We start from the raw sequence: 18,867 nt of genomic DNA on the forward strand, positions 1-18,867 counted from the left end.
TCCTTCGATCCGGTCGGATTCGAACCGACGTCTTCTTGCATACCGTGACAGACGCTATACCAACTAAGCCACGGAACGCACCAACGAACCCAACAAATTTTTCTATGTGCTTGTGTCGTGTCTTTGTATTTGGTTTTTCAACGACTTTTTAGTCGTAGCGCCATCTATGAGAAATCTATGAAAGATTTATCACGCAGTTGGTAGCTTTACAGCTACTAGTCCTGGCGAGAGATGTCGCTATTCACTGTATTTTAAATTTTTATTGAATTGATTATTTTTTGTGAAATTACTCCACTAGTTTGTTGTAATCATTAATAAAATAAACAAGTTTTATTTTTATTTATGACATAACATTATTATATTAACATTTTGTTCATTGGCGTTTAAAAGCGTTCAAAAATATAAGTTGTTTAACTTGTGTAGTTGTTAACCGTTGAAATGGAAAAAAACTGCTTATTTTTTAACGTTAAAACGTACGTTTAAAAAACGTGCTTGTAAAAGCGCTTCACTTAAACGCTTTTTAGTTTGACGCAAAAAAGTCGTTTAGAAAAACGTTTAAACGCATAGACTTTATGTTTAAAAAACTTGCAACGTTATGTTGAATTAATATGTTTAGGAATCATAGATGGCGCTACTTGAAACTTAGGCACGTTTGACCAGTAACCAATGCTTACGCTTAAAATGAAATTGTGCTTGTGCGCTTATTTTAAAAAGCGGACTTTTTTAAGTGCTTTTCGTTTAAACGCCCACCTCTAGTTAGCATGTAATTAATAGTCTGTGGTCAAAACTGCCAAAAGGCGCGTGGACCGTGGACCGTAAATTAGAAAGATTTTGGCGTGGACAGCGAAGTCGTATGAATAGGTGATTTCTTGAAATAATAACAATTTCCAAATTTACCTCGGTTTGTACATGTAGAAATCTAAATCTCAGTTCTTCTGAACTCATCACGTTTTTAGTTTCCTCAGTGAAGCGAGCAATCGCCGAGAGGGTTATACTTTAACTTTGGCAAGTGAACACAACGGTTATTGAAGTGAACATGGTAAGTAGATTTTAATTTATGGTAGTACTACCTCTGGTTGACCTTATAAACTCAATGCTTTCTCCAGATGTCTTTTACTTTTCATTTGACTAAAATTCCTACAATTATACGACGCTAAAGCTTTTAGGTTATGTTTCACATGGCATTACCGTCGCCGGTATTAATATTTTTTTAAATTATTTTTAGGGAGAAACTGAAGCCGCAGTGAACCCTAAAGCCTATCCTTTGGCGGACGCGGCCCTTACTGCGAAGATTCTTAACCTGGTGCAGCAGGCAACCAATTATAAGCAGCTACGGAAGGGTGCCAATGAAGCTACGAAAACTTTGAATCGAGGTCTTTCTGAGTTTATAGTAATGGCAGCTGACGCCGAGCCGCTGGAGATTGTATTACACATTCCAATCCTTTGCGAAGATAAGAATGTACCTTATGTGTTTGTACGGTCAAAGCAAGCTCTGGGGCGTGCTTGTGGAGTCTCCCGCCCAATTATAGCTTGCTCCATCACCATTAATGAAGGCTCACAGCTCAAGCCTCAGATCCAAAGCATTCATCAGGAAATTGAGAGACTTTTAGTTTAAATTAGAAATATTATGACATATTTTTTGATAATAAAACTATAAACTTGTACAATTGTATAAATTTTATATTGAAGTATTCATTTAAAGTTACCAATTACATACAAACATTTATATCACATAGAATAACACTAAATTGGCCCATTGGAATTATCACATAGATAATAAGTTTAACATACTGAAAATACTATCAAAATTCATTGTTTCAAAGTAAAAAAGACATGACAAATAATTGCACAATGGTTTGACTACATTTGCCATTATGTCAATCCGCCCTGAAGCTGGAAATGGGAAATGCAGCATATATATTTATTTTAAAACATTTCAACTAAGCATTCCTATTTCCATTCAGCCTTTCACATAACTAGAATTCATGTAGTAAAAAAACAATGATTACAAAAAATATCTTCATCACATAGTATTAAGTTGACAATTGGGCGAATGGAATGTTGTATCATTTGAGCTCTAATAATTTCCACACGCACAGGACCCCATCTGCTAAATTACTTGGACATTATTCTATGAATGACGCTGGCAAACTTGTTGCAAACCTACTTGTACTTTTCATAGTATCATGAATATCTTCATGCAACCATTTTGACTTTGTACTTAGGGTCTTAGGCTTACAATCCGGCGGCATGGAGGTGAAATTCAGCTCACGGATGACGCGTGCAGTGCTTGTGCATTCACAAGAATTCCCCTGTGAGCCAGTAGCAGGTGTTCAGTCTAGATCTTTTGCATAAGGATAATGGACTTGGACTTAATTCGCTTATAAGTGAAGCAAAAGAAGAAAAGGAGAACAGAAATAGAAAAGACATTTGGGTCCATGATTTATCAAAAACAATTTTGACAATGTGAAACATTTTGCAGAGATTTGTATGTCCATATATCCATCTACTCTTTATGTCTTTCCCGGTGCGTTAGTCTTAAGCGTCCCGTAAACGATAAAATAATTTGTCATGTTTTACATATTTGTCAAATTTTTTGGTTATCTGCAGTCTTTAGAATTTTTTTCAATAAAATCAAGCTTTATTGTACAAATTATCACATTTTCTACCAAACAAATCAACTTTTCATCTGAATCCATGTTTTTTCTGTTATGCATGGTACATATGTAAGTTCCTAACCTATTTCGAAGACGCTTTCCATCGCAATGCGCCTGCCTTCCCGTGCATTCGACGATGGCGGCTGCTGGAATTTTATGCGAACATTCTCGAGAATGCCAGAATCCCGCGCGGGATCATCAAATTATCCGGAAGACGCACAACCTGTTTTTTTTTACTTATATCTACATTAAAAAAAAACCATAAAGTTCATAATTAGCACAATGTAATCGTACGGAACAATAAAAATATTCCGCCGCATTGTAAATCGAGCCTTAAATCTGCAATAGCAAGAAGCCACAACTGACTTCCATTGTACTGTAGAAAACAGACTTCCAATTCACTGATATATTTCATATAAATCTATCTAAATTTTTTTATACTGGTGGTGGTTTTTACATTTCACATTGATTTTCGTGATCTTATTAAAATAAACAATAATTAGTCATAAATAAATATTAGACATCACATAATGTTGCTCTGACCCCAAAGTAAGTAACTAAAGCACTTGTGTTATGGAAGTTGGAAACAACCGACGGTACCACAAACACCCAGGCCCAAGACCGGGACTGAACGCGGGCCCTCAGAGAAGGCGAAACCACGAATGCCGTGCTAGCCACTCGACCATGGAGGTCGTCGTATGTAATGTGCAATAACAGCATTTAGTTCTGCGTAGCGTTCTGTGATATGCCAAGGGTTAACTTGTCTATTTGTACTCAAGTGTACTCTACAATCTACTCAAATAATTGCTTCACCCGAAGGTTCCAATTATCCTCCCATCTTGACTGTTGAAAATTTGTGAGATGATTCTTCATACATTCGGCAATTTTGTTCTGGACCTCATTATTGGGGAAGTCTTCAAACCAATTTACTATCTGCTTTGAAAGCTCTTCACTTGATTTGAATGTGTAACTGTTTATGCCATTTTGCACTAGTTCATTGAGACTGGAACAAATTAAAAAAAATTTAATAATCACAAAGTAATTTAGACTTGTACTTTTAGCTACTAAAATGTAGTAGTAGGTTCTTTTGTCATAACTACAGAATGTTAAATTTTGTGTTCAGTCAAGTGATTGAACAAATATTTCTAGAACACTAAGAGATTTACAGTTTCACTTAAAATAGTTATTTGCTCACTAGAGCAAATTTATTGCAATCAGTCAATTCAATTGGCATACATTGGCCCACAATGTAATAGTTGCATACAAAAGTGGTTTCCGAGTGGCTCATACTGTAATGAAGGTTTTATGATGTTCCCAAGGAGTGCATGCACCTATTAGGTTACACTGGTGTAGGAGGCAGCTAGTAGATTCTCATCATTAAAAGAGGTTATGGATGTATTTTTTGCTTTTTATGGAGTTGTCCAATATTAGGTACACTTACCATTTATATTCAAAAGCACAAACAGGTAGACCCGCACCAAACATATCCACAATTTTCATTGGTAAATCTAGTCCAGATGAACTAGTATGAAGACAAACTCCTAAGTCAGCACTAGCCACCATTGTAGGGTAATCACAAGCTTCCAACCAGGGTGTCACCACTTTGATGTGCTGCCATTTGCTTTGGGAAATCTTGTCCATATAATGTTGCTTCATAGGACCCTTGCCTGTAATGACGCATACAAGTTTTGGTAGTCTTTTCGTTACAATGTACGCCGTTTCATAACCTGTAACAAATTATTATTAAAATATAAATAATCGTTAATCAACACAGTGTAATTCATGTCAACTTTTATATAATCCTTAGATATCGCGGTCTAAAATATTAGGAGAAATTGTTTTTAAAAGTAAAAAAAATATTAACCAAACCAGACTTATTATTACGTAATTTTGAAGGATATTCGTGTATAGTCACTACCAGCGCATTGGTGTACTGGTCTGATATCTGCAACTCGACACATTGTTGAGCACCATGAGTATAGTACAGGGTCAAGAACATGTCAAACTTTACATTTATAAACTGCCTCTGTGGCCGAACAGTTACCATTCTGGACTGTCCCAGGTTCGATTCCCGGGTCGGGAGAAATATTTGCATGGCCTTCGGGAGAAATATTTCTCTCGTGAGTTTGGGTGTAATTTGTGGTTGTATATGTTTGTGTCCATGGCACCCGCGACACAGGGTTTCCCTAGTGCGGGGCTATGTTGAGTGTGTGCGTTATTACATTTAAGACTTAAATCCAACTTTATGCCGCTTACGATAAGAACGGTCTAAAGTACAGTGTCAAGCTTGATGTGCTCTTGAGTGTACCAATCACATTAACTGTTTGTCTAATTAAAATTACATATACAATAATAAACTAATGGAGAAAATTCAATTAGACATGTGTAAATTTACCTTCCAATGCTTTCATTAGAACACCAAAATCTTCATCTTGAGTCCAACTAGTACTGCTAAACAACAAACCAGGCCGGTCACTACGTGCCTCCACTTGTGATGCTACTAGTTGTGTAAATGCGGTCTTTGTAACACCATCTCCAGATGGATGGTTCAGTTGCTCCCGCCCTGTGCACGCAAATTCTGGGTACTGTTGACCAATCTTTAAAAACCATGCATGTTTCTCTTCTAGTGTTATTGGGTGGAACATATTTGGTGCTCTATCATGAAGAACTTTAGCTCTGAAAAGTAAACAGTTTATGAAGTAATTAAGTTATAAATTCATTTTTTTTAAAGTAAAGTCCACACTGTTTAGCTATACAAAAAAGAAGCAGAGGAAATGCACAAACAGGGTACCATGGTGATTAGATCACATTTATTGTATTGTATATACAGTGCAAACATAGACTTATTACAAAAAAAAATAAAATACCAAAGTAAAAGCTGAATTTCTGATTATAAGAATATATAGTTTTCTAAAATTCTTACACAATATCCCAGTTGTCCAGCAAGTCCTGTTTCATAGCATACGTGACGCATAGGTTGTGTCGCGCAGATTGGCCGAAATATTTCTCAATACACTTAGATATCTTCATTAAGAAATGCTTTGGAGGCAATGACAATGCCATTATGGAGTATGCATAGTTGTGCCAATCTATTATGAATATTGTTTTAGTGACCAGACAGTAAAAACGGCAGATTGGTAAGGTGGGAATCGCTGGAGGGTTCTGACAGAGTAGGTAGTCACATTTTCCAGTTACAAATAAAGTAAGAAGCAAGCTTACGGCTTGCCAAAAAGCTTTTAGCGCGTATTGAAATATCTTGGGCCCAGCGTTAAAAACGAGCGGTTGTAATTTAGTTATAGTTATTTGAGGGTGCTCCAGTATCTCGGTGAGCGGTTTACTGTCCACGTAAGCGATAATATTCACGTTAAGTCCGTTGTTTGCAAGGGACAAGGCATGATACTGCATACGTGGACTTCTTCCTATATCGCCCAATACGACCACTTTCACATTTTTTCTACGTGTTTCATCAGCCATGGTGTACAAAATTTCACTTGTTACATATGTAGAAATTTTAATTGAATTAAACAATATTTATTTGATCCTTTGCCGGTACCGCGTCGTTGACAAATTCCGAAGTCCGAAAATCTCGCGAGTTGCTGTCAACTAGAGATGGGCGTTGAATGGACGAACTAGTCGAATCAACCGTTCACGTCCAATCGACGTTTCTACGATCCCGTTCTTCGGTTAACTAGTAGAATTCGTAAACTGCTACACGGAGAGTCCACGCGTTAATCAAATCAACGCTCTGCGTCACGAGACGACGTGCGAACTTAGTCGAATTATACATAGACTTACATAGACAAATTATTTTAAACTTTAAATTCTGTAAGTGTAAGTTGATGTTTGAATATGTGCGATGAAGTAAGATAGGTGTGTTATGCTATTTATTATTGCAATAGTGCATTCAATATAGAAAAAGGATGACGGTGTATTTAATTCGCTAGAGCGAGAGATAGGCGTTGCGCCCGTTGTGACGCAATGTCCTAGAATCTATCGGAATGAAACTCTATTGCAGTATGTCAAAAGCGTTGATAGCCGCGCTCATGTTAAACGTTGGAAATGAATTAATTCCCAAAACTATGTATAATTTCAAAATTATATAATATATCATATTTTCAAAAGCTACTTTAGTTGATTCAGTAAACTCGTCTTACGAACGAAAATCAACTTAAGCTGAATGACAGACTAGTCGACAAATTTAACTAGTTGATCGTCGACGATGGGCGGTTGCGTTTCGTTAACGGAAACTGCGCCGACGACCCATCTCTACTGTCAACTGGAGTGAGAGTGACTGACATATTCAAAGTACTTTTAGTGTATTAATAGTTTGTGGTGACTGACTAGTTAAAAAACACAACACAATTTAAAAAAATACCTAAATTAATTAATTTATTAAATTATAAATAAAATTATAAATATTTTTTTTTCTTATTTATCTTGGCTCTTCACGGTAAGCGTTCGAATCGAACACACTCAGAGAAGTGTTGTAACAAAATATGTCGAGGAAATGGGAGCGAAAGCTGGCTGTGTAGAAAGCAAAGAGCAAAGTAAATATTTGGGAAGTGCTTAAATTCTCTTTGATTTGGGAAGTAGAAAGAGTGTCCTCTGGTAGAAAGGCACCACGGCACGTCCCGTTATACAAATGACAAAATTTATAGTAAGTGATAACAAAAATAATATCTATTTTTTATATATATATTCTTTATTGCACCAAACAAATAAACAGAAACAAAAAAATAACATAAGGTGAGCAAAGGTGGACTTATCTCTAAAAGAGATCTCTTCCAGCCAACCCAAGGCAGTGAGAGCAAAGGTTTTAAGCGGGGAACGGCGTGCAAAAGAGATAACAAAAGATGATAATCTACATGTGTAAAATATGCATATATAAAATTACCGTTAAATAATTAAAATAGTATATAAATAAATAGACTACATAACGTATAATACATTGTATCAATAAACTTACACATATACAAATATGATGATTATTAAGAGAGTTCAGCAAGAAAGTGCGCTGTCAACCTTTTCTTGAAGGAAGCAATTGACGGACTAGACTGAATATGGGAAGGGAGTCTGTTCCACAGCTGCGCTGCACGAGAGGAAAAGGAGTTGTAAAAGAAATTTGTTTTACAACTAGGATGAACGAGCATCTTAGTGATGCACGGACGCCTTGAGCGGCTAGGAGGGGGAAGCAGTTGGAACCGGGAACGTAGGTAGGAAGGAGAATTTGGGTCATGAAGTATATTAAAAAGGGTGGACAGGATATGCACATCACGGCGAAGGCGGATTGGGAGCCATTTTAACCGAGCACGAAATTCGGAAACGTGATCAAATTTTCGGAGACCGAAAATAAATCTGATAGCCAGGTTCTGTAGACGCTCTAGTTTGTTTAAAAGGTCTACTTACCTCTTTCTGTAAAATTTATTAACGTAATAACGTGAATCTATATTGCAAACGATATTTTATAAAGTATTTATTACGAAAGGTACACAATTGACAGAGATGTTAGGAAAATAAATTGCTAGGATACGTAGACCACAAAGCATGCAATCTTCTTAACATCCACTTCTCTATCTCTTTATGACGATAAGCTAAACTTCTGAGACAGCAATTCCTGTCTCGGCTTGAATAATGGTTTAGTGAGCAAGTCAGCTAGCTGCTCTTCAGCGGCAACTTGCCTCACTTTCAGAACTCCATTGTTTACACATTCTCTTTACATAGAATGTCGCAAGCGTATGTGTTTCGTACGACGGTGATACTCATAGGGTGGATTATGCGCTAACTTTGCTGCTCCTCAATTGTCGACATACAAAGGAGTTTGGCGTAGCGATGTCAGTTGTCCAACGAGACGCTTCACCCATATCATCTCTCGGCACGCTTCGCTGTCAGCGACTAGCTCGGCTTCTGTAGTCGAAAGCGCAACAGATTTTTGTTTCTTGCTTTCCCAGCTGACTAACGAGCGGTTCAGTAAACAGACTAGTCCACTTGTAGAATGACCAGTTCTAAATCACCTCCATGGTCAACGTCACAATATGACTCAATGCCAGTGACCATACTTCTCTCTCTTAATATAATATAATATAATATAATAAGATATAATAGGAAAGAATATAAGGCCTCGGGATTCCGTTCCTTTTAAGTATCGCATAATTCTTTTTACTTTTATCACATCTTGTGCAGACGGATTCTCTAGTTTTCTCGATGCTACGCTTACAGCTTAAGCTATGTCGGGGCGAGTTGCCACCATTAAATAGCTGAGTGCTCCCACTGCTTGTCTGTAGGGGAAATTCGGAAAATCTATGTTTGTACAAGTACTTTTTTTAGAAATACTCTCTCGAGACTCCTTTACAGCTGGAGTTGCGACTGGTTTGCAGTCCGACATTCTGAATTTTTCTAATATTCGCTTGATGTAAGCTTTCTGATGTACTAAAATAGTACCATTAGCTTGCTGCTCCAATTCCAAACCGAGGAAATAAGAAGCGGGCTTCGTTGTTATTTTGAAACGAGCCTTTAGTTCATGTTCCACAAAATGTTCTGCTTCTGCCTCATCTGTTGATGCGATTAACCCATCATCCACATATAGGCCTAATGACTTTGCCATTGCCACGTTTGCGAAAATAAAAACAGGGATCTGCTTCAGTTTGTTTAAATCCCGATTCTATTAAATGGCTGTTTCATGTACAGTTCCTCTTTTACATTCCCACTCAAAAAGGCAGTAGCTACATCAAACTGACGTAAAATCAACCCTTCATTAACAGCAACGCTTAGTAAAACTCTGATCGTACTCAAAGTGCTTGGCTACTGGAATGAAAGTCCTATCGTAGTCGATACCTTCTCTTTGCGAGTAGCCCTTAATTACTAATCTTGCTTTATAGCGATTAATACTTCCATCAGGATCCATTTGAAGTTTGAATACCCATTTGATCTTTCTTTGATTTGACTCTGATTTTTCTTTTTGCTTGAACTAATTCCCAAGTGTCATTTTCACGCAAAGAATTCATCTCACTATCTATAGCCTTGCGCGATTCATATTGGTCAGGTCAATCAAGAGCCTCTTTATACGTCTTCGGCTCTTTACTGCCATACAAGTCATCAATATTCATAACAAAATCATTGAACCTTATATCTCTGAGCGTCATGCTACTTTCTCCTAATTAAAGAGGTAACTCTTCACCCTCATTTCTAGGCGTCATTCCCCTTTCATTTATTTCTGGTAGTACTTCTACATTCTCTAATTCATTCTCTTCCTCTCTTATTGATACAAACGAACCACCAGCTTGACCTTCTTCATCATTTGAGTCAAGTTTATAATTAGTATACGGTTCAATATTGTTCTCATCTAAATTGACAGGTGAGGATCCTACCTTTGTATTTGATGACGATGGCATTTCTGCAGCTGTGACTAACAGCGGAAGGTCAAAGGACGTCGGACTATATCTACCTGATTACTTGGTCTCAGGGTTTTCTCTTCAAAGATTACATCCCTTGATCGATTGATTACATCCCGTCCGCATGTATGAGCTCTCCGACTTCAGTTGCTTTTCCTCTAGTTCCAAATTTCATACAACCTTCACATAATTTATTCCAAGCTCTATTTCCAAAACTTTCTTTACATGGGCCTTGTTCTGATGCCCCAACCTTTCATGGTAGAGCTGTAGTAAATTGTTCGAGTCTAGATAGTTTGTCTACAGATTGGACAGGTTTAACATTGGTCAATTGTAGCTTATATAACCCTCCATGTTTCTTCCTGTTTACAATTAGCAATTTATTACCATTGACTGACAAATTACATACTGTAGCATGTGATGTAAAGATACTATTTGAAAGCTTAACCTGGGCTGAGAGAAAAGGTTTTTGTTTATGGTAGGCACATACCAAACATCATTTAGGGTAATTATTTGCTTGTTGCCTGCAACGTCGGCCAGTACCGACAATTTGCCTTTGCGAATTGCTTGAACTGCCTCTCCATTCGCAGTTGTTACCGTGTGTGTACCTTCAAAATCCTCAAATGTTAAAAAGGTCACACCTGTGGGTAACATAGCTCGTAGTTCCGTTGTCAACAAACCAATTATCGTAATCTATGTTTGAATTTTTGTGGTCAAAATCCATAAGATTCATGTTTACGTTCATGCTTGGATCACCCTTGGAAGTTGATGGTTTCTGTTTGGGCGGACGTCCATCGGTAATCCATTTAGAGCATCCTTTGACCCTATGACCGATCTCACCGCAATAGTGACATTTTCCTTTGTCTCTTTTGTCAAATGGTTTCTTATTCTTCTTCAGTTCAGACTTTGTTCCTAGCACGTAAAGGGCGTCCATATCGTCTCCATTCTTAGAGGATGGTGCTTTCTCGTGAGAACATAGTTGGCTTGTTATGTTATCTATTGTTCGATCAGACTTTGACATTAACAACCAGCTGGATTTAAATACGAAGTATTCTTCAGGCCAAAATTTGTCCAAAATTTTACAAATAAGGAAGATTTTTGGTAAATAACCTTGTTTTGATTTTAGCAATTCTTGTGTTAGCGAAAACCAAATATTCTTTATTTTTGACAAGTGGGTAACCGACTATGTCATCTTCAGGTTTTTCTTATAGCTAAAGAATTTCAAACAGAGGTCATAGGCTCGATCTTCTGACACTCCATCATACAGGCGGTGCAGTTCTAACCATACCTCTATAGAAGTAGAATATCGCATAACTTTCTGAAAGTTATCATCTGACAGATTTGTAGTTATTACTAGCAACGCTACACTATCTCCCTTTTGATAGGCCTGCAGTTGCTTCTCGTAATCAGTTCACTCATCTGAGGTAGCATTCGATGCTAAGTTCTTATCGTCCAGCAGTCCAACTTGCATTTTGGTCACTTCAAGAAACGATTTGCCCATTTTTGCTACTTTATTAGCAAATGTGAACTCCCGACATTCCTTTCTTCATAAAACAACAATCTTTAACGCTCTGCTACCATATTAACGTAATAACGTGAATCTATATTGCAAACGATGTTTTATAAAGTATTTATTACGAAAGATACACAATTGACAGAGATGATAAGAAAATAAGAAGTTGCTAGGATGCATAGACCACATAGCATGCAATCTTCTTAACAAAATTAATTATTTCCATAAATTATACTTACTTCATCAAAATTCGAATATTTTTGAGAAGCGATTCAGGTTCCCAAAGATAGCTAAAACACAACACTGATAACAGCTGATATTCAATGTCATTACAACGAGTTAACTAGTGCTAAGTAGTCTGTAGAGTTAACAGACAGAAAGCCAAAGAGATTCGCAAATTGTCGTTTTTACTTTGACTTTCAATTATTTTGTGAAATCTAGTTTAAAGTGGAATACTATTGTGCCTTAATCTAAAATACCCGTATCGGCCCTTTCTAAGGAATCCCGAGTCAATCCAAGCACGCCGCCTCAAATTGCCTATCCTCTTTGTGGCGGCCATATTTACAGAAACATAATTAAACGAAGACGTGGCTCAAGTACTTATATCCAAGCCAAAATTATTAATAAAGAAAAAGAAAGTCAAAGAGTTACCACCTAGAATATACGGAAACAGAAAGCTTTCCATCTTATGCAGAAAGCAGTTATAGTGTTCTGTGATTAACAACTGTGGCGTTAATTTATAACAGTGGACTTCTTAACCTTCTTATTCATTCATTTTAAATTTAAAAAGGTCTAGGATGATCAACATGTCTAAGGTCTTAATGATTAGACATTTACCTGCTACACTTTCTTTTCAAGAAAAGGAACAACTTTTAAAACATTTTGGAGCGGAAAAAGTTTGGGAAACTTTGAGAAAAAGACATTATGTATTCGCATCGTTTGGTAGTGTAGAAAAAGCCAGGAGTTCTCTGATGCGGCTTCATCAGTTGGAGATAGCACACAGGAGGTTGGTTGTAGAATATTCTGTGGAAAAAGAACCTTTAACACAGAAAATAGATTCAGAACAAAGTTCGGCCACAACGAAGCATGTGCAAGAATTTTTAAGGCGACTGAACGCTTGGAATCCTTCAGTAGACTTCTATCAACCACCTCCAGTTCATTTAAAATACAAATATCCTGAAATAAATCCTTCTATTGCTGTGAATCTCATTCACACAATGTTTACTCACAAGCCATTTTATATCCAAAGTCTACATTTATTAAATAAAATGTGCTTAGAAGTACCATTTGAAGAAAATGAAAAAGCTATAGATTTTTTTAAAGAAACATTCAAATCGTACTTTTTTGATCAAATGACATTAATTCCACAACCACAAAGTGAACCAGAGTCAGAGATATCCAGTGATGAGACTGAGCAGAAGACTGTAACAAGCCAACCAACAGCATTTAAGAGAAAACGTAAACTAGTTGCACCAGTAAAGAGTGCAGCTGCAGTTTTGTCTACTGCCATATTGCCTAAGGTTAAAAAAGTACCGGTAAATCATGAAGAAGTATTTGAACCCATCATTCCAATACAAGAACCAAAGAAAATATCTTTATTTGTACCTCAAGACGCATTGCAAAAACCCTCTGAAGAACCAAAAGTTATTGGTGAACTTGGTAAGTTTGAAAAGGAACCAGAACCAGAAAAAATAGAAGAGGCATCTTCAGAACCTCAGCAACCAACCATTTCCAAAACAGAGTTGTTGAAGAATAGAATATCTTACAATGATATGAAAGTATTGCCCGTGTTCAAGAATTATCACCCAGGACAGCCTTCAATGAGGCTTTACATTAAGAATTTACCAAAGACAGCAACTGAACAAGATGTTCACAGAATCTATAGGAGATATATAGAAGATTTGTCTGAGGAAAAACAAAATGGTTTTGATGTACGAGTCATGCAGGAAGGTAGAATGAAGGGGCAAGCTTTTGTTACATTCCCATCTGTTGCTATTGCTGAAACAGCATTGCATGAAACTAATGGTTACCTACTGAAAGAAAGACCTATGGTCGTACAGTTTGCTAGAGCTGCAAATAAAAAGACTGTTGATTGAGAATGCATTTTTCATTACAAATATAACATTATTTTTACTAAAATTTCTTATATTTTCATCATTTCGATGGAATATGGTACAGATTCTTCACGTATCTTATCTTTACCAGTCAAATACTTATGTAATGTTATCATTGTTTTATCAATTGTATGTAAGTTTTTTACAAGAGTCAGCACACAACTCAAAGTGTTTTTTAAAACATGAGTCACTTTTTGACTTTTTGTCATTAAGTATTGTTGGTAAAATGAATCTACAAGTAAAGTGCACCAGTCAAGTAATTTGCTTTCAAAGTCTGCATCTACTGAAATGTGCTGATCAAAAAGTAAATATGTAATGTATGTCATCAGGAAAAGTGCATCATCTAAGGAAATACCTTCTCTTAAATAAAAAGTTAACAATGCGTCACTATAAACAATTTTGAGTAAGTCATTTAAAAGGCTTAAATTATTTTCTTGTCTTTTACAGAATTTTGTAAATTTTTGTTGCTTTGTAAGATCAACACTTTTTGCATCAATTAACTTTAAGACATAGTTTATTGTCTGAACTAACACTGATTCAGGTACATCTTTAAATTTAATCAATTCTGATTTAACTTTTTCAGTGCTGTCTTTTTCTAATAACGGCGGTATGACTTGTGCACAAATACTTCTTTCCGTGATTCCCTGCTTTAAATAGTGCTTAAATTCATTTGCAACTTTAATATTCTGTTTTGCAGAATTGTCCCAGTTGACAATTTCAGTTTCCTCATCCTGAATGATTTCATGAGAACCTAGAAGTCTGGAGAGGTTCCTTCGAATCTCTAACACATAAGGCAGTACTCCAATATGGTTCGAAGCTTCTAGAATTATTCTTTCATTGATGCAGTACAATTTTGCTTCAGCAGTGTACATCTTCATTGGATATTTGCAAGACCCAACTCCGAGAACAACATTGTAGGCTAAAATTATAGCTCCATCTTGATCCATGTTGCTACCAAACAGAATTAAATGATCCTTAGCCATCCATGCCATGGAAACATGGTTAAAAGTCGAAATCCAAGGTATGGTGCCAATGGTCTTCCAGAACTTTTTAGTTAAGTCGTACATTGACATTTTTGAGTCGCTCCCTGAAATCAGACAAAATACCATTTTAGTTCTGCACACATTCACTATTAATATTTACAATTCTCATCATATTTAATACTTACACAAAACATACACAACCATTGCTTTATCCTGTGTACTTATAAGTTCACCAACCACATACACATCATCAGGCCGATTTATCTTAATCCTGCTTATTTTAGATCTTTCCAAATCCCCAAGCTCATGTCTAACTGGACAGTTTATAATTTCATATAAGTCTTTGCTGTTTTTTATTACATAGGTTATGTAATCTATTCCATTTTGCATGTAACAAGCTGCATCAACTATAACTTCAGAGTCTTTAAGGATTGATTTGCTTTCATATGTCTTTCTGTTGTCAATTGCATATGGAAGGGCTCCGCAATTCCCATTTGAAAATACAATTATTGATGGCTGCTGTCCTCTTGGTATTATTTTTAGCAAGTTGGTAGAAAACTGAAAATTGTTATAAATTTTGTTTTAGACAGTATGATCAACCTAGTTTTGCCACCAATTAGCAACATGTTCATTGCCAGTCATATCGAAAAATTATTAAAGGTTAACACTAAATTGCTTTGACTAAAATTGTGTGCCAAAATAAAGTATTATCACTACTTTACCTTGAACTTTTTAGATTTATCCAAATTGTCTCCATCTTCCTTCCACATCTTGATGGTGTTATTGTTAAATATGCCAACATAACTGTCTTGTTCTTTGTCATGGACCACAGTAGACGTTATATGGTCCTTCGAAGTCCAGCCACCAACTTGCTTTTGATCTGAAAGCTAAAGGTTATTTTAGTACTATAACCTCAAAACTTATACTACAAACGCGCTTTTCTGTGAGGTAAATCATAGTCAAAACAAACATATTTTGAAAGTTAATTTACTTCTTAAACAAACTTACTCTATATCTGTTAACAACATTGCGTCCCAATGTTACGATCAGGTATTCCCCTTCTTTGTCAGGAGAAACGCCAAGAAAACTTTTCTGATCAATTAAAGGACACAAAACGTAGTAATTGTGCAATTTAGCCATTACTTTCTTAACGTAAAACAATAGATCATTCGTTTAAAACGTTAACTTAACCTACAACAATGATTTACACGAATTATTACATCTGTGTTGCCAGGTCAAATCTGCACAGAAAAAACAGTAGATTGAGGAAAAACAAAAAACAGTAGATGCTGAACTTACGGACAGTAAGTTACGGTGTTTGATTTTCTTCAAACATTGTCACCTACATTTTTTTTAATTTAGCTCCATCTTTTTTTTATCTTTATTGATGTGTATATATTTATGTTGTGGCGTAGTAATAAACGATTTCTATTATATTCTAATCTTTTTGATGTTATCTTACTTACGACGATTTATAAAGTCTAAAAAGCCGACAAGAACAGTTGTAAAAAGTGAAAAATCTGAAAATTCTTGAAAAACAGTAGATTTTGACTAAAAACAGTAGAACAGTAGATATCGTCCAAAAACAGTAGATCTACTGGAAAAACAGAAGACCTGGCAACACTGAATTACATATATCCACAGAACACTATACTCACAAGCATATATCTCGTCTACGTTATATCTCTACTCTACGTAACTAACGTACCTACTCTTTCTACCCAAAACATTCATGTGGGATTTTGTGTTTACATGGACTGTTTGTTTAAAAATCAATTCATCTTGTCTATCAATGGGATATGAATTCCTATGAAAGGCGCGCTCAAGGTCATTTGTTTCGTTAATTTGGGATGGTTATGTAACGTTCACACCCAATCTTTATAATTTGTGGTTCACTCACACTGATACCGCGTATTATTATCATTGGGTTTCAGGGTCAAGGCAGTTTGTTTTAAAGTTTTTAAACAACCATTTCATTTTGTAATTGACACTCGTCAGCAGTGGACGAAGCATGTCGACTGTGGGCGAAGTCATCAAGTGCCAAGCGGCGGTTGCTTGGGAGGCCGGGAAACCGTTGTCTATTGAGGAAATCGAAGTAGACCCACCAAAGGCAGGCGAAGTCCGCGTTAAGATACTAGCGACCGGTGTGTGCCATACAGACTCGTACACTTTGTCTGGCAAGGATCCCGAGGGCGTGTTCCCCGTTGTTCTAGGCCACGAAGGCGGTGGCATAGTCGAAAGTGTCGGTGAAGGGGTCACAAGTGTTAAACCAGGGGATCACGTTGTCCCACTCTACGTACCCCAGTGCAAGACTTGTAAGTTTTGCCTCAATCCTAAGACGAACTTATGCCAGAAAGTGCGCGTCACCCAAGGACAGGGCGTGATGCCTGATGGCACACGCCGCTTCCGCTGTAAGGGCCAGGAACTGTATCACTTCATGGGCTGCTCTACATTCAGTGAATACACTGTTGTTTTAGAGATTTCGCTGTGTAAAGTGGCCGACACTGCACCTTTGGATAAGGTATGCCTGCTTGGGTGTGGAGTACCTACTGGATATGGAGCTGCACTCAACACTGCTAATGTTGAACGTGATTCTACCTGCGCCATTTTCGGTCTGGGAGCTGTTGGCTTGGCTGTCGCATTGGGTTGCAAAGCAGCTAAGGCCAAGCGTATCATTGGTGTAGACATAAACCCTAACAAATTTGCTGTGGCTAAGAAATTTGGAGTTAACGAATTTGTCAACCCCAAGGACTACGACAAACCAATTCAGCAAGTACTTGTCGACTTGACTGACGGGGGATTGGACTTCACATTTGAATGCATTGGCAATGTTAACACAATGAGAGCTGCTCTAGAAGCATGTCACAAGGGTTGGGGAGTGTCAGTCATTATTGGAGTGGCTGCAGCTGGCGAGGAGATCAGCACTCGTCCATTCCAGCTCGTCACGGGTCGCACATGGAAGGGAACAGCTTTTGGAGGGTACAAGAGTCGTGACAACGTACCACTACTGGTTAATGAGTACTTGGACAAGAAGCTGCCGTTGGATGACTTTGTAACCCACAATGTACCACTGAAGGAAATCAATGAAGCATTCAGTTTGATGCATGCTGGTGAATCCATTCGTGCTGTTGTGCATTTATAAACTAATTATAGGGGTATATTACATTGTATAATATATTTAAGCATATACATATATTGAACTGTAAACCGACTGACGTTTGTACAGCAGGATTTTGGTAATAAATAACTTTAATATTTATTTCTTACATTATCTTGTTTTTATTGTATAAATTAGTTTCAGATAAAGAACATTTTGGGTTATTATAAAAACAAATTACGATGAAATTTTGTCAAAACTTAAGTAGTTTCACATTGAAATATGACATTGATAATTAATGAACATTTAAATTTGAAGTACACGCAATTTACTTTGACGTGTGTGCCGACGATGATGTGACGTGTTTTGATTTGTATTCAACATATATTCAACAGCGTTGCGAAACCACTTTATGAAAAAAATTTGATAGGTATAAATAAAATATGTAGAATGGACTAATCACTTACATTTTTTAGCAGTTCTTCATTGATTTCTGCATTATTTTGTGAACTAAAAATACTGGTATTATTATTATTATTATTATTAGGGAGGCTTCATTCAGGGCCTCATTACTGCAATCATCAAGTGATCTATTGCAATCACCACTAATTATAATTCCGAGCCAAGGCCAACACCATTAAAGAACTGAAGTACTTTCCTGGCTCTCACAGTTTTTTGTCCTCTGGCTGTAGCCTGTGTCTTCCCAGAATGGAAAAGAATATTAGTATAATGCATAGTAGTTTACAATAATTTTGTAATTATAAAGGAAAGGAGCAAATGAAACAATTTTTTTTAACTAAAGATAAATATTATAAACAATATTTATATCTCAGGTTTAACATGAATAATAGTAAGTATCACAGTATTTGATACAGCATAAGTAACATTTCAAACTATAATTTGGAACAGCATAAAAAGCCCATTATGGAAACTTTTTACTCTTCAAGGTGTACACAATATAGCTTCTACTTTTAACTTGTTTTACAATTACATCTGCAGCTTAGTGACCATTATCTGTTCAAACAACTTTTCAGCTTGATTCAGCCGTCACTTGTTTGTAATATTCGACATAACTCTCACATTGTTCGCCTGAAACAATTGAATTTGTATATGTTAAG

General features: G+C 36.6%; 5 protein-coding genes across 7 annotated transcripts; 3 read left to right on the forward strand and 2 right to left on the reverse strand.

Annotated features, from left to right (window-relative positions):
* Window positions 1–804: 804 nt before the first annotated feature.
* LOC113236147 (NHP2-like protein 1) lies at window positions 805–1,641 on the forward strand. Its single transcript, XM_026472149.1, has 2 exons — window positions 805–1,039; window positions 1,226–1,641. The coding sequence occupies exons 1-2, from the start codon at window positions 1,037–1,039 to the stop codon at window positions 1,613–1,615; spliced, it is 393 nt and encodes a 130-aa protein (XP_026327934.1). The 5' UTR covers window positions 805–1,036; the 3' UTR covers window positions 1,616–1,641.
* Window positions 1,642–1,815: 174 nt separating this feature from the next.
* Window positions 1,816–6,259, reverse strand: LOC113236141 (chitobiosyldiphosphodolichol beta-mannosyltransferase). 2 transcript variants are annotated; one of them, XM_026472143.1, is made up of 4 exons: window positions 5,581–6,259; window positions 5,053–5,333; window positions 4,099–4,324; window positions 1,816–3,660 (listed from the first exon to the last, which is right to left on the reverse strand). In XM_026472143.1, exons 1-4 carry the CDS (start codon window positions 6,129–6,131, stop codon window positions 3,450–3,452), a joined length of 1,269 nt encoding a protein of 422 aa, XP_026327928.1. In that variant the 5' UTR covers window positions 6,132–6,259; the 3' UTR covers window positions 1,816–3,449. The 2 variants fall into 2 exon arrangements, with proteins under 2 accessions (XP_026327928.1, XP_026327927.1); XM_026472142.1 differs by having other exon boundaries at window positions 1,817–3,660; window positions 4,099–4,384; window positions 5,581–6,256.
* A 5,837-nt stretch (window positions 6,260–12,096) lies between these two features.
* LOC113236138 (RNA-binding protein 40-like) lies at window positions 12,097–13,667 on the forward strand. The gene has a single exon (XM_026472139.1). The coding sequence runs from the start codon at window positions 12,353–12,355 to the stop codon at window positions 13,649–13,651; it is 1,299 nt and encodes a 432-aa protein (XP_026327924.1). The 5' UTR covers window positions 12,097–12,352; the 3' UTR covers window positions 13,652–13,667.
* LOC113236137 (nucleolar protein 11) lies at window positions 13,640–18,486 on the reverse strand. Of its 2 annotated transcripts, none has more exons than XM_026472137.1 (4): window positions 15,661–15,807; window positions 15,375–15,539; window positions 14,838–15,210; window positions 13,640–14,756 (listed from the first exon to the last, which is right to left on the reverse strand). In XM_026472137.1, the coding sequence occupies exons 1-4, from the start codon at window positions 15,790–15,792 to the stop codon at window positions 13,699–13,701; spliced, it is 1,728 nt and encodes a 575-aa protein (XP_026327922.1). In that variant the 5' UTR covers window positions 15,793–15,807; the 3' UTR covers window positions 13,640–13,698. The 2 variants fall into 2 exon arrangements, with proteins under 2 accessions (XP_026327922.1, XP_026327923.1); XM_026472138.1 differs by lacking the exon at window positions 15,661–15,807 and adding an exon at window positions 18,217–18,486 and having other exon boundaries at window positions 13,642–14,756.
* LOC113236139 (alcohol dehydrogenase class-3-like) lies at window positions 16,407–17,868 on the forward strand. Its single transcript, XM_026472140.1, has one exon. The coding sequence runs from the start codon at window positions 16,664–16,666 to the stop codon at window positions 17,792–17,794; it is 1,131 nt and encodes a 376-aa protein (XP_026327925.1). The 5' UTR covers window positions 16,407–16,663; the 3' UTR covers window positions 17,795–17,868.
* Window positions 18,487–18,867: the final 381 nt, after the last annotated feature.

Source organism: Hyposmocoma kahamanoa, unplaced genomic scaffold, assembly GCF_003589595.1.
Source record: "Hyposmocoma kahamanoa isolate Upper Pololo Valley unplaced genomic scaffold, ASM358959v1 89, whole genome shotgun sequence".
NCBI lineage: Eukaryota > Metazoa > Arthropoda > Insecta > Lepidoptera > Cosmopterigidae > Hyposmocoma > Hyposmocoma kahamanoa.